The 15387-nt window shown below is 36.6% G+C and overlaps 2 protein-coding genes across 3 annotated transcripts in view; one reads left to right on the plus strand and one right to left on the minus strand.

Annotated features, from left to right (window-relative positions):
- The window catches only part of LOC126967762 (leucine-zipper-like transcriptional regulator 1 homolog), a 43697-nt gene extending 32651 nt beyond the window's left edge, over positions 1-11046 (plus strand). For both annotated transcript variants that reach the window (XM_050812439.1, XM_050812440.1), the window contains 3 exons: positions 2601-2727; positions 5964-6121; positions 7273-11046. In XM_050812439.1, coding sequence (XP_050668396.1) covers positions 2601-2727; positions 5964-6121; positions 7273-7446 — 459 coding nt within the window. In that variant the 3' untranslated portion in view covers positions 7447-11046. The remainder of the gene's footprint in view (positions 1-2600; positions 2728-5963; positions 6122-7272) is intronic.
- Positions 10980-12337, minus strand: LOC126967799 (cytochrome b-c1 complex subunit 9). Its single transcript, XM_050812500.1, has 2 exons — positions 12084-12337; positions 10980-11101 (listed from the first exon to the last, which is right to left on the minus strand). Exons 1-2 carry the CDS (start codon positions 12222-12224, stop codon positions 11063-11065), a joined length of 180 nt encoding a protein of 59 aa, XP_050668457.1. The 5' UTR covers positions 12225-12337; the 3' UTR covers positions 10980-11062.
- Between the last annotated feature and the right edge of the window lie 3050 nt (positions 12338-15387).

Genomic DNA, 15387 nt, shown 5'->3' on the forward strand with positions numbered 1-15387 from the left:
AGTTTTATATGACGAAGTAAACAATGCTCTATCTGACATCGTGTACTGGTTTAGCGTCAATAACTTATTGTTAAATAATCATAAAACCAAATATATTAAATTCACCGCGCAAAATGTCAAAAATGTAGATGCGAATATTTTATTAAATGGAGAGGTGGTAAAACCAGTGGAATCTGCTATATTTCTTGGCATTACTCTTGATTCCAAATTGCAGTGGGAAGTGCCCCCATATTGAAGGATTGGCGAATAGGCTTAGTTCTGCAGCATATGCGGTTAAGAAAATTAGACGGTTAACTGACATAGATACAGCGAGATTAGTATACTTTAGTTATTTTCATAGTATTATGTCCTATGGTATATGTTATCAGTGCGGCCGATATTAATACTATCTTTGTGCTGCAGAAGAGGGCTATTCGCGCGATTTATAACCTAGGTCCTAAAGAATCATTAAGAGAAAAATTTAAAGAAATAAAGATTTTGACTGTTGCTTCTCAATAAATTTTTGATAATGTTTTGTGTGTTAATAAGCAAATTGAGGAATTTTCTAGAAACTGTGACATTCATAATGTTAACACGAGGAACAAACATAAACTTGTTGGACGATGTATATGCTTCTACAATATGATCCCAGAAAATGTACAAAACAAATGTATTCCGAAATTTAAAAGAATTGTTAAAAAACGTTTGTGTGGGAAAGGTTATTATAGCATAAACTATTTTTTTTAATGACACCACGGACTGGAAATAAAGCTAACACCCTCAGGCTCTTTAATTATAAATGTCTATTGTACGATATTACTTTGTAATCCATATTTTATATTAAAAAAAAGGCCCGCTGAGTTTCTTGCGCCCATTCTTCTCACGTCTGAGGCAGTCTCTTTTGAATGGCTGGTTGGAGATTTGGACGTTCAATAAGTGATTTTAAATCCTATTTTGAATAAAAATATTTTAATTTGAATTTGAAAAAGAGTTCTGCGTTGCGTTACACCGAAAATTTAACGATTAGGCCGTTGACCACTGAATTTAGTATCAATTTATTTACTATTTAGTTTTGATATGCGTACTGCGTTCGAACTGTGTTGCTCGGTGACAATTTGGTTATTTTATTATGTGGCGTAATAGCTAACTGTCATTATGTTAACCTCACAGATGACAATGCGTCTGTTGTCTATGGTATTTCTCTATCTACAGGAAATCGTCGTCTGTAAATCGCTATAAACCAATTATTACAAGAAAGAAATAATTGCGATGCATCTAATACATGTACACAAAGACACAGTGGGAAGTGGTTTTTTAATTAAATCTTATTAGTTCTAATAGTATTTTATGCAACAGTTGTATAAGAAGGGTCAAAAAAAGTGTGTAGTGTGAGTTGCAATGAATAAATGCCGCCACGTGCCTTTTTTGACCTAGTTATACGTAATAATTTTTCTACGACTAGGTAATTTAACAAAATTCAATTATATTATTTTTACAATATATTTGTACTTATATATAGATTTAACTAGCTGACCCGGCAAACGTTGTGTTGCCATATAAATTATTTTCAGAGTTAGACCGTTTCTTGGACAGTACAAAATTACTTTATTATAATAAAATATTGTTTCTAAAATAAACGAAAACAGCCTAAGTTACTCCTTATTACGTCAGCTACCTGCCAACAAAAGTCCTGTCAAAATCGGTCCAGCCATTTCAGAGATTTGCCGGAACAAACTGAGAGGCAGACAGAAATTGTAAAAAAAAAATATTTTGGTGTATGTAGTATATAACGGTTATTTCAATATTACAAACAGACACTCCAATTTTATTTATATGTAAAGATATATTGAAATTAATTAATTTATTGTCCATTGGTTGTGGTTTAGTAGACATATAATGATTTACAAGAGGCTTTTGGTGGCCGAAATATTATACAAATGACAGTTTTTCTTAACATACCAAAAGAAGTATATATACATAACCTCAACAAGGCCTTTAATATGTACTTAGAATTATATATTTAAAATCTTTATATATATATTTCTTGTGTGCGTGTGTATGTCACTGAACTCCTCCTAGACGGCTGGACCTATTCTAATGAAACTTTCTGTGTGTCTTCAGGTGGATCCGACAATGGTTTAGATTCACAATTGAAATACCTCCTAAACGGCTGGACCGATTTTGATGATTTTTTGTGTGTTCCAGTGAATGTGAGATTGGTGTGTGTCTTCAGGTGGATTCGAGAATGGTTTAGATTCACAATTGAACTACCTCCTAAACGGCTGGACCGATTTTGATGATTTTTTGTGTGTTCCAGTGAATGTAATATTGGTGTGTGTCTTCAGGTGGATTCGAGAATGGTTTAGATTCACAATTGAACTTCCTCCTAAACGGCTGGACCAATTTTGATGAATTTTTTGTGTGTTCCAGTGAATTTGAGATTGGTTTCAATTCCGTCCATATAATATAATTCTCCTGCTCATGTGTATGTTAATGAGCTCCTCCTAACGGCTGAATCGATTTTTCAAATTTAAGACGTGTGTACAATACAACGCCTGTCGGGTCCACTAGTATATATATACATATATATCCTGATATTAGCAAATTGCTTTTGTTGTTAGATTCAAATCTGCGACACGATTCCTTCAGAGGAGGCTTTCGACTCATTGCTCCGTTACATGTACTACGGAGACACGAATATGCCGACAGAGGACTCGCTGTATCTGTTCCAAGCGCCCATTTATTACGGTAAGTAATCTACGTTTATGCTTCACCCGCTCGGATAGTGGTTTCGTATTCACATGACACCTGGGCTGAAAGTCTAAATCATTTCTAAAGTCGGTATAGCGGATAGAAAATTTGTATGAAAACCCGTTAATAACGTAGGTTAGCGGGCAGAATAGTTGTATGAAAATTTATTACTGATGTGTTTTAGTGGCCAGATAAAGTAGTATGAAATCCCGTTGCTAATGTAGGTTTGCGGGTAGAACAGTTGTGTGAAAATCCATTTCTAATGTCGGTATAGCGGACAGAAAATTTGTATGAAAAACCCGTTAATAACGTAGGTTAGCGGGCAAAATAGTTGTATGAAAATTTATTACTGATGTAGCTTAGTGGCCAGATAAAGTAGTATGAAATCCCGTTGCTAACGTAGGTTTGCGGGTAGAACAGTTGTGTGAAAATCCATTTCTAATGTCGGTATAGCGGACAGAAAATTTGTATGAAAACCCGTTAATAACGTAGGTTAGCGGGCAAAATAGTTGTATGAAAATTTATTACTGATGTAGTTTAGTGGCCAGGTAAGGTAGTATGAAATCCCGTTGCTAACGTAGGTTAGCGGGTAGAACAGTTGTGTGAAAATCAATGAATAACGTGGTTTAGAGGACAGGAAAGTTGTATGAAAACCAGTTACTGACAAAGGTTAACGGGCAGAATAATTGTATGAATATCTAGTGGATTTTTTATATAGTGATTTAACGTGACTTACAAGGTTGAACAATCCATTATAAACTGCACTATTAAAGTGGTTTACCAGGTTGAATAATCCATAAGTTATCCGGGTTCGAATTCCGGTAGGTGCAATTTTATTTATGTTTATAATATGTATTTTTGTATGTTTAAGTATGTATTTTTGTATTAAATATATCGTTGTCTTGCAACCCATAACACAGGCTATATGTGCTTAATTTGGGGCAAAGATAATTTGTGTAAAAAAGTGTGTCAATATTATTATAAGTAACGTGGTTCAGTTTTGTTTCGCCATTAAATATATTTACTGAATAAAACACTAGCGAGTTCGAATTTATAAATAAACAAATTGCTAGCTTTTAAAATTTTGAGACAGACAGAATTTTATATTTTCCATCCTGTTTTTAAATTAGTTTATTAGTTAATTCATTTCGACAAGTATTTCACCCAGCCGTGTTCAGGTGCTGTTGAATCGCCCTAACTGCATAATATTTTATATGTGTTCTTATATCATACACAAGCATAATTATGCACATAAATTCTACTGCAATAATTTTAACTATAATTCTCTAAAAGATTTTTTCTGTGTACTGACATAAACACACACTCACGCACACACTTACATACACTTGCAAGGGTAATCAGAACATTTTTTTTTAAATATTCTATATAATTCCCGATTACCTAATCGGGAGCCACAATACATCCATTCCCACTCCAACACCTTATGGAGGAGGGGATGGCTGAAAAACAACGCTGCATGGTAACATAAAGCCATGATTCCATGTCAGGTGAAGCTGAGCCTTTTCCTTTTGCCTTATTATTATTATTATAATCCACGACGGTTAGAATGCATGTGTAAGTGATTGGATTGACACTCAATAAACACTTAAGATGGAAATCACACCTAATAAATATAAAAAATAATCGTTCATCTCTAGTAGGGTCTCTACACAAAATAGTTCGGTGTATTCCAAAACAAGCTCGACTATTGATATATTATGACCTAGTTAAGCCACACTTATTTACCTCATTGAAATAAGGGTTAATGCAGGTAAGGCCAATATAAAACCAATCCAAATCCTACAAAACCGAATTGTAAAAATTGTACATTAACCACTAAGGAAACTATTTACAAAGAACTATTGAACATTACTCAACTTTACAACTACTACACATGCATACTTATATATAAGGACAATTACTGTTCGAGGCGCAGGCATAGATTGTTCTCGAGTCCGACACATCGTACTGTGGCTCGCACCAACTCACCTATACCGAGGTCTCTCTCTGCTCTCAACGCTCTTCTCGAAGCCAACCCTGCTTGTGATTTATTTGCGGATGGATGGCAGACGATTTTAACTGAGTGCTTGCGTTTTTGTGAGAGGAATGGATGAACGGTATTTGGATGTTAATTAATTGTTAGTTATTTACAGTAAACTTTGTATTTATTAACTATTATTTGTGTAATATGTCTAGTTTGTAATTAATTCTTACTTTAATATTGTAATTGGCTTACGCCGTTTTATTAAAGTATAAATAAATAAAATAAAATAAGATAACTCATAGACTCATTCACTCAAATACAACATTCACAACAAAACACAATACCAACAAATACGTATTACGTAGCGCCAGTCACCTTGTATTACCTAGTATTAGATCCGACTATGGTAAAATAATAGATTGTTAACCTAGGGTCGAAAAAATCAATTCCCGAGGTACCTATTTAGACTATAGGTAGTCCGAGTAGGAATTGATTCTTTTACCCGTGTTAAGCACTTTACTTTTCACTTCGAATATGAGGAAGATAAAAGTAGTTGTTTATCTAAACTATTTATTGATAATATATAATAATATTAGTAGTACCTATTTCAAATTAGTTGTAAAATTATGTCAATTTATGTCGACATTTTAAATATGGAATTCACCGCGTAATTGTTGCGGCTTATTCCGCTCAGAGAAGTTTATGCTATGTTCACACTGGCTGTTTAGAAAGGCACATGTCCGCAGCATATTTTTTAATTCGTTTGTTTTTACATAAAACTCATCACAGCTGACAACAGTACTATTTTCAAAGTTCATTCCGGCCCTTAGGTGGGAAGTAATTTGTATGAGTTTTTCCCTCTCTATGCAGGGAAGCAGCATTTTCCACCCAATAATCAGATCAAAACAACATTACTTTCCGAGTATGAGATATGAAAATAATATAACAGTGCAGGAGCACAGCTATAAGCTTCCGAAAACTGTTAGAGAAGCGACTTCACTCAGCATCTTCTAAAAAATGGCTGCTATATCATATACAAAGCAATAAATAAAAACATCTTAATAATATATTAACATTAAACTATATCTTGTAACTTGGACCACCGCCTTAAAAACCCGGAAAGCAGCAATGAGCAAATTCGCCTCTGATTCACTGATTTTATGTTCTCATGTAAGTGACGACTTTATTTTCTCATTAAGACATTAATGAGAAAATAAAGTTCTTTCAACCGAATATTTCTGGTTGACAGGCTTCACCAACAATCGTCTGCAAGTGTTTTGCAAACACAATCTGCAAAGCAACGTGTCTCCAGAAAACGTGGTCGCCATCCTGCAGGCAGCAGATCGCATGCGAGCCGCTGACATCAAGGAGTACGCCCTGAAGATGATCGTCCATCACTTCGAGTTGGTGAGAGAAATAACGAGTTGGCCGATTAACTTTGTGACTATTGAAAAATTGTTAGAGATGTTCTGGTCGTATAGATGGGATATTTAAACGTTTGTTAAATTTCTAGCGAATGTCCACACTTTTAGTACAGTCTACGTCGGTTGTGACATATTGAGTATAGTCTCAATATGTCGACACCACTGGACAGGTTGTTCCATATGTTTGACAGCAAATTTTTTGTGCGTATTTGAAGCGCCACTCGCGAGCGTCCAGAGAACTAATTTTGACGTATAATATGAACGGCTGCGAAGGAACGTACAATACTCTGAAGTATTTTTGCATTTTGAATTATTTCGTTCGTTTTCCGTGTTATCAATAATATAATACTTCAGGAATCAACATTATAATGTACACAAATTTATTTTGTAAATATGTAGTTTCCCTTCATCTATCGATGTTTGCTGAGGTTGTCATCACTAGTTTTAGTACCGCACACTCTCGCTACATGGCCAACAGCGCCAAAATGGCGAATATCAAACAGGCATAAAAGCACTTTGACAGCCGCCAGTCGAGTGGTATATAGTAGAGGTCAGTGCTATTTAACTATAATCGTAATATAAATCGTACCCACAGAACATTATCACAATCGTTTTGAGTAAAACGAATGTAATATTTGACTGTAATACCAAGACACCTTTTTAATCTTAATAATTGACCTGCTATCAGCCATCTCACTAATATTCAAGGCAGAATGAAGTCAAACGCCTTAGGTTCCACAAAAGCTTGTGCCTGTTTGATCATCGCCATTTTGGCGCTGTTGGCCATGTAGCGAGAGTCTGCGGAACTAAAACTAGTGATGACAACCTCAGCTAAACAAACATCGAAAGGAAAACTATTTACAAAAAAAATGTGTACTTTATTATGTTGATTCTTCAAGTAGAAATTACACGGAAAACTAGCGAAATTAATTCAAAATGCAATAATACTTCAGAGTACTATTAAACGCTTCTGTCGCAGCCATTTGTATGATACGTCAAAATTAGTTCTCTGGATGCTTGCGAGTGGCGCTTCAAATAGGCACGAAAATGGAATAGCCTGTCCAGTGGTATTTATACAGTTCAATGAACTCCACACATCAAGATGAACGCTTCAAAATCATTCATAATTTACAGGTTGCCCGGCAAGAGGCCATACGTAGCTTACCACAGCCTTTACTAGCGGATATAATATCGGCGCTGGTGGAGGAACCACGGCAAGACACTCCTCTTCCTCGCTCCCTCCCCAGCTCCAGTTCAGCGGACCAGCTCGCTGATGAAGATTATACAAGGCATAGAAGCGGGAAGTAAACCAAGCGCTATTGCATTAGGTATACCTGATGCAAGACTTAGCTTGTGTGTTACGGAGTGCCTACCACATATCTGCGTAAGGTGGGTTCATCTCTTTAACAAAAGCAATGAGATGACCAGTAGGAGGCTCCTTTGCACAGGATGCCGGCAAGATTATGGGTACACCACAGCGATGCCTATTTCTACCGTGAAGCAGTAATGTGTTAGCATTATTCTGTTTCGGTCTGAAGGACGCCGTAGCTAGTGAAATTACTGGTCAAATGAGACTAAAAATCTTTTGTCTCAAGTTGACGAGCGCAGTTGTGTTGCCGCTCAAAAATTTTGGGTATTTCAAGAATCCTGAGCGGCACTGCATTGTAATGGGCAGGGCGTATCAATAACCATCAGTTGAACGTCCTGATCGTGTCGTCCCTTATTTTCCAAAAAGAAAAAAAGATAGTGAAGTTAGCGGGTCGCCGATGATAAGTGCTTTCAGACGATTAAAAATAATACAAAATACTTAAACATTTATAACGAAGATACAGCGATACAAAAAAGAAATGTGAATCTACTTGTAACCGATTTTGATTGAAAAGTCGGAAACAGTCAGCCACATAGAAATAGCTCCTTGATATTGTGAATATTTGACCACTAGCTTACATACATCAATGTGTGCAAAATTGATGTATAGAAATTGGTCAAACATTAACTGTCAGGTCGTCTATACGCTAGTGTATTCTAAGTCTATGGTGTAAATAGTTCTACAATTTTGTACAGTTACACTGTGATAATATTAAAACAAAACGGTTGTCTACTGTTATACACTATGATAATAAACCCTCTACGAATTATCACTAAAAATAAAATAAAAACCCCTTAGATTAAATGCTACAGTAAAAAGAACATTTTATATGAAATGTCAGGTCAGGTCATCGCCTTGGCCTCGGTCCAATGGCGTTTAGTTAGCATCAGCTGCGCGGCGGCTCAAACGAATAAGGCGGGCGTTTTTTATTATTGATTCAAAACTTTTGTTTAAGCCGCCGCCCGCGCGCTCTTCGTAGAATACATGAATGAAATGGGTGTGTGGGCGGGTAAAAATGAAAATGGCCGCATGCAGAGGTGTCCAAACATTACTTAGCTTACACTTTACTTACGGAAAACTTAGCTGAGTGTAAGCTTAGTATCTTTGATTTCTTTTTTATAGTCATTTGACAGCTGAAATTATACTTAACTTAAGCTAAGACAGGTCAATGCAAAAGGTAACTTCGCGTTGTATTACACTGAGTCTAAAGTCTAAGAACACTATAGATATCAGCCTTAGAGCGTTTCCACATTATCCGATCCGATATCTGGAGGTCTACTCGCAAAATCGACAACGATACATTCGGAACGATACGATAATACTCCGAATATATCGCAACTAACCTACTCTAACAAATGTTCGAATTCCTTATCGTTTATCGTTACCATAGACTAATATTTTGATTTTTTTACGATGTTAGTGTGAATGTAATATGTTCAAACCTAAACATTATCTGTGCTATGTCGCTGTTAAGTGTCAAAAGTCGAAACATAGTTTAGGCGCTAAGGACCATGCCACTCTGCACCACCAATTTGGTATCATTTACACATAATGTAAATGTTAAAAAAAATATATAATGAATATAATATGACCATTTAAAATTGAATAAATAATACAAAACTCGCGGATAATAATAATTACTTGGTAGTGAAAAATATTATGCTGAATATGTAATTAATGTTTAAATGTTTGGCGTAACGTTTATTTATTTAATATACACCAAAGGACTCAATACATTGAGTCCACAATCAAAATAAAAGCACAACTTCAACATAAAACAAGTAAAAGTGACGTTTGATTATTTGTCAAATTCGAATATTCATCTCTGACATTTTCAACTAAGAGTAGGGTTAGGACCGATAATATCGAATAATGTTTCGTTCGTTCAATCATCGTTTCGACATTGAATACGACGTAACTAAGAGTAGGATTCGACACGGCCCCCAGAATCGGACGCCGATACGATATGGGGGAAGTAAAATGTATGAAATATGTACCTGCCTTTCACATTGTCCGTTCCGATATCGGAGCCGACACAGATATGCTGGCGTCACCATCGAACGCCCGCGAGCCATCGGGCGATAATGTTTGTATGTGTGCTATACGTGTATCTAAATTGTCTTGTAGCTTGCTAAAAAGAGTATAAAATGCTCCCTCTGAATATCTAGCTTCCACAATGGGATGTATCCAATACTGCCTGTGGACAGATCTTTTTTTGCGTCTCAAATATAATAGATACAGCAAATAAAGTTTTCTATTATAGTCTGCCATGATGACCGTCCGCACTAAGCTATCGAGCAAATGGCCGTATCGGAACGATTTTGTCGGAAATATGTGAAAATAGCACATGGTGTCGGCTATCGTCGTCCGACACCGATATCGGATCGGTCTGTCTGAAAACGCTCTTAGTCTGACCATAAATATTGTTACCAAAAATTGCTCAGTATATTATTTATTTAGACTTTAGAGCATTGGTAATAGTTGGTTATAGGCCCCACCCTTAGATTAAAGATAAGTCTCCGCTGCGCTCCAACTAGATACCGCAGGTGTAGTCGCAAAGTGCAGCAACTAATACTACGCCCAAGTGGGCGTACTTGAACCAGTCTCGTACAATGTGTGACGCTGACGTGCCACACGTAAAACTTTGTAAATATAATACTAGAAGAAATAAAGACACTGGGATCACATCACCACTAAGTATTTTGTATTTTATTAATTTCAATGTAAAATAACATAAAGCTTATGTTACAAAATTTGAAAGATGCCATTGAGTGTCAAGATGCCACACACACAAGCATCTGATAGTTGCCGTAATAAAAAGGCTATTGTTCTTAGGTAGTGTGGCATCTAGTTGGAGCGCAGCGGAGACCAATCCTTAATATAAGGCCCCACCATTATATTCTATATGTCACCCCTAAATATCAATACAGTACAAATTAGGTTGTGATGATAATTCTAATCAACTCACCTTCACTGCTAGCCCTAGAAAGGTCTATTCTTGCCCCCCTTTTTCACAAGGCCCACTATAAAATAGCAGATTGTATAGGGTACAAATAGCTTGAGATTAACTTTCCTTCAACATAATAATATAAAATCATAATATTACAGTTGAAGAGTAATATTTTTATCTATTTCCTGCTTTTAGCATTTCAATAACAAATCTATGGAATGTTTTGGTTAAATTGCAGCAGGCATTATTTTGTGGAAATCCGTAACTATCAATTTTTTTTTGGCACAAGACTCATTTTTAAGTCTTGTACCAGAAATTGGCGAGTGAACATCTCCTGAGCATGACTCTAGTTGAGGCGAAACAATTGTTGAATTGATTGAAGACAAATATTAGCGGAATTTACAATTGTGCAATTATTAAATTTGGATATTTAAAAATATATATATACAAGATACTAGTCATATGATTATGTTTAAGTTATTTAAAATAAACTGAATATTGTAATGTATAATTGATACTGCATTTTAAATTTAGATATTTATTTATTGTAACATAATGTAATTAACTAATAAATTATTTAAACTTTCTATTGACTTGCATTTCATTCATTCTTCATATTTGTGCTTGATGTCTTTCCAGAGTTTCTGAAAATTAAATGAATAAATATTACAGTTATTTAATCACAGGTATAAAATATATTAACTAAGGTTATAGGTATAAAAAATACAAGACCAATGCCAGAATCAGGCTGGGGTGTCTTAAAGTACCTTTACTCAAAGCAGAGGATGTGCCCTGCCTCAAAACCCTCTGAGGATCCTATGCCTCTTAACAGTAATAGATGTTGAGCATATATTCTAAATCTAAACTTTGGCACAGTAAGTTTATTATTAGGGAGTGGGGAGTTTTATAGGGTGTTGAGCAAGCAGGGGTCACAATAGATTGTAGGACTTAAATGTATTTTAATTCCCTTATCATAAAAAAAAAAAAAAAAATCCACATACAAAGAACACTGGCAAAAAAGCCTCCATTCGCTTTCACTTGCCTTGCTACACACATACTCTTTTTATTACATAGCTTTCTTTTGCCAAAATTTTGTTTATGGTGCTTGACTATTTTAGAAAATTCAGGAATTACCAGTCAATCATTGCAATATTTTGCTTAATTTTTTATAAGAATACTACACAGTTTTAATGTTAACAGTATGCTTTGTAATCAAAGAGTTTTAAAGAATTCCTATTGAATTTGTTGGGCTTCTATCACTTGCAATATTATTACGGATTTTTAAATAATCAATTTTACTAGTTGAAATGAAGGTTGCAGAAGCTCAAGTGATTCCATTTGGGTCTTTGGCCCATCTTCCTCCTGCTATAAGTATAAAGTAGAAATTTGATCTATGGTTATGTGGGAAAATTCTTCTGAAATGTATAATTTTAATACGGTTCACAAATACCATAGATATGAACATCGTGATATTACAAGTATAACCTTGTATAACTAGAGACTTTAAATTCATACATAATCAGCGAGAGAAATCATTAGTCCGACTTACAGCATCTATGTGGATTTTAACTGAAATAAATCGCAATATTCGATGTAAGAAATTAAATTACATAATGAACTACTTACCCCACGATTTATGTTTTCAAAGATCGACTGGGAAATTACATCAAAAGTTCTCTCAAAGAAGAATGTACCGCTTGCAACCGCTAAAGCAAACGTAGATGTTCGCTTAAAAACAAGACGGTTTATTGAAGACCACAGCGACATTTTTAAATATTTCTTCGCTTAGACGAAGTCGAATTATGTTAAAAAGTCCAAAAATATCTGAAATCTGAATTTGAGTTACAGTCTAGAGTCACAGCTGACACTGGAAAATGAAATAAAAACTGTCACTACTTGACACATGTCATTTATTTTTTTATTCTAAAGGAGAGTTATGTATTGGCGTCGGGAATTAAGTTTTTAAAAAGCACTTTTATTTAACAATATTGTTACTCACAGATAAATTGGAACAAGACTGATTAAACAATATCATAATTAAACTAAAGAAATCTAAAAGACAATGGGTGCACAATCAGCACTACGTCGGGGTACGGGGTGCCAACGTATGCAGGTTTAGCTGAGTTGGGCAGGCGTAACTCCTCCCTCCTTAAGCTGAAAGCTGACCCGGCAGCTTCCCACAGTGTCCTCACTGTGTTGTACAGCGGTTTTCTTGGCTGCTTGCGACTTCCTTTCCTTGTGACTCCAACAGCAATCAGCAAGCCATGTAGGATAAGGGTAGTCCAACTTGGTGCTGCCATAATGGTGTTCCAGTGTGGTTCCTCTTTGACAGATATGTCTTGGGCTGTCTCCGAGGTGCTCCAGGTTGTCCAGTTCTATATTTTCCAATTTTATATGATAATGTACTGGTGCACTCTTTTCAATATTTATAGGCAGTGGAACAACTTCATTAAATGTAATTTCTTTGCGGTTTGAGTTCAATGTTTTATTCAGTATCTCAACTTGTCATTCCTCTGTAAGGGTAAGTAGGAATGTACCTGAGGCCTTTTTGTATGTAGATTTCGCTATACACTTGATGTGGATGACTGTTTCTTCTCTCAGGACAATTATCCAAGTATTGTCCTTGATCCTCTGCACTATACTTTTATTAATCACCATTTTCGCGTATGTACAATTTGACGAGCGGTGCTGAATTCGTGATATAATGCAATCTTTCGATGCCCTCGTGGATGCTGTGTTGGGGATGTCGCAGAGCTGCGTGTTTCCGTTTATTGTTCTGCATTTGTCTTCGAGGTTCTATGTTTTATTTGATCTTTATACGATCTATGTATGTCTCCAATCGATGTAGCTTTTTCGGCAGCTTTAACACTCACGAATAAAGATAAAAGTTTAATTGATGTTAAATGGAGGTACGTGACATTATATACACATGCAAGATAAAAATATTTGACTTGTCGTAGTAGTTTTACCAGTTTAAGCAAAAGGATTACGTTCTCATCATTATAGGGACAAGCGTCACGTTAGGGTTGTACCTACAACCAATAATATCAATTAATACAAATGTCTAATATCTAACTTGTAACGTAATACCTTCGTAGCATTATAGATCGTAGAAATATTAATCGTGCATAATAACTGTAATAAGCGTATGCCGAAAGATTCGTTCTGAAAAGAACATTTTATTTTATATAACGTAATATTAGCTCTGATAAGAACCATTTCATAATGCTGTACATCAACTCATAGAATCATACAGATCACTAGTAGAAACCATTGAAGTAAAGCATCGTACGTTCTCTCGACGACCGCAGATATACTCACGTGATCAGTCATATGCTCCGCGTTACACAACCGCACAGCAAGGCCGAGCGGACTCAACTGCAATTTCAATCAATGAGCGACAGAGTAGGTGCTGAATGCTCATTGACATCGTATGATCGAGGTTCGACGCGAGTTTACACAAACCGCGTTCGCTGGCTGGATTACTGCGATGGCATTAGTTTTAGAGCGAGATAGAACACATAATATTATTCTCAATTCTTATTGAATGAAACGTTTTACTATTGGTTATAATGTAAGCTTTAGTATTGGTGTGTATTTTCTGAACTTGTAAATATTTTTTAAGTAACAATTGTAATTAATATAACCATAAATGTAGTTTTAAGGATTTTGTATATATATCATGTAACTTTCAAATAAATCATATCTTCCAAATATTCCACACAGTCAAGCAGTTGTTTTATTTAATCGTCAAACGCTCAGTCTCTAAAGTGGTGACCCCGAACAAGAACACCGACGGAAGGACCCCGAACAAGAACACCGACGTAAGGACCCCGAACAAGAACACCGACGGAAGGAACCCGAACAAGAACGCCGACGGAAAGAAGCCAGAACAGAAGAACACCGAATCTCTGCCCGGCTACACATCGAAGAACAGCTTCACCAGCTCGCCGAAACGAGGAATTCCTGTTCGACGAATCTCTGCTCGAGGAATATCAACCCGACGAAGAAATGGAAGACACAAACCAGGCTCAGCCACTCCCAGCGCCCACCGCGACAGAAATCTCCACCAAATCACTGTCGATGCGCATGCCACCATTTTGGCGGAAAAATCCGCGATTGTGGTATCACAGCTTTGAAACCGCCACCGATGATTTCAAGAGGAGTCAAGCCCAGCTGACACAGATGGTGCTCGTCCAATTAGAAAAGGCTGTCATCGAACAAATCTCCGACAACCTATTTAACATACCGAGAGACAAACAATATTCAGCAATCAAGGAACGTCTCATATCGGTGTATGAAGAATCCGACAGCCGTAAGTTCCAGAAGCTACTCGCCGAGATGGAGCTCGGAGACCAGAAGCCTTCACAGCTACTGCGACGCATGCGTAACCTTGCAAGGGAGAAGGTTACCGACTCCACCCTCCGCATGATGTGGAGTAAACTGCTGCCAGCCCACGTCCATCACTAGAAGTCGCCGAACTCAAGTCAAGGCCATCTCAACACTATTATCGCCACCGATTTCGCTCGTCATCTCGCAATAGAACTTCGTCACAACACCGTTCCCGCACACTCAATAGCTCACCAACACTTTACTGCTATTACCATCGCCGATTTGGTAGTGAAGCACGACGTTGTACTACGCCCTGCAGCTTCAAGAAAGAGCCATCGGGAAACTAGAACGGACGTTAGCTGCGGCGGAACCCGGCGTCCTTCACACTTCATACCGCCTTTTTGTCACAGACAAGAAAACAAAGATGTCATTCTTAGTAGATACCGGTGCTAATATATCCGTCCTATCAAGAAAACTAGGCCTGAAAGCAACGCCTCTACCATTTAAATTGTACGCTGCAAACAACACAACGATTTCAACTTATGGTGAGAAAACATTAGAACTCGATCTTGAGACGGAGGTTGACCTCCGTCGACCA

Source organism: Leptidea sinapis, chromosome 13 (genome assembly GCF_905404315.1).
Source record: "Leptidea sinapis chromosome 13, ilLepSina1.1, whole genome shotgun sequence".
NCBI lineage: Eukaryota > Metazoa > Arthropoda > Insecta > Lepidoptera > Pieridae > Leptidea > Leptidea sinapis.

Excerpts from the sequence above, each read along its gene's own strand:
- LOC126967799 (XM_050812500.1), bottom strand. The coding sequence starts at position 12,224 with ATGTCGCTGTGGTCTTCAATAAACCGTCTTGTTTTTAAGCGAACATCT. Across the intron at positions 11,102-12,083 it reads TTGAAAACATAAATCGTGGG|AAACTCTGGAAAGACATCAA; the intron begins GTAAGTAGTTCA and ends TTTAATTTTCAG.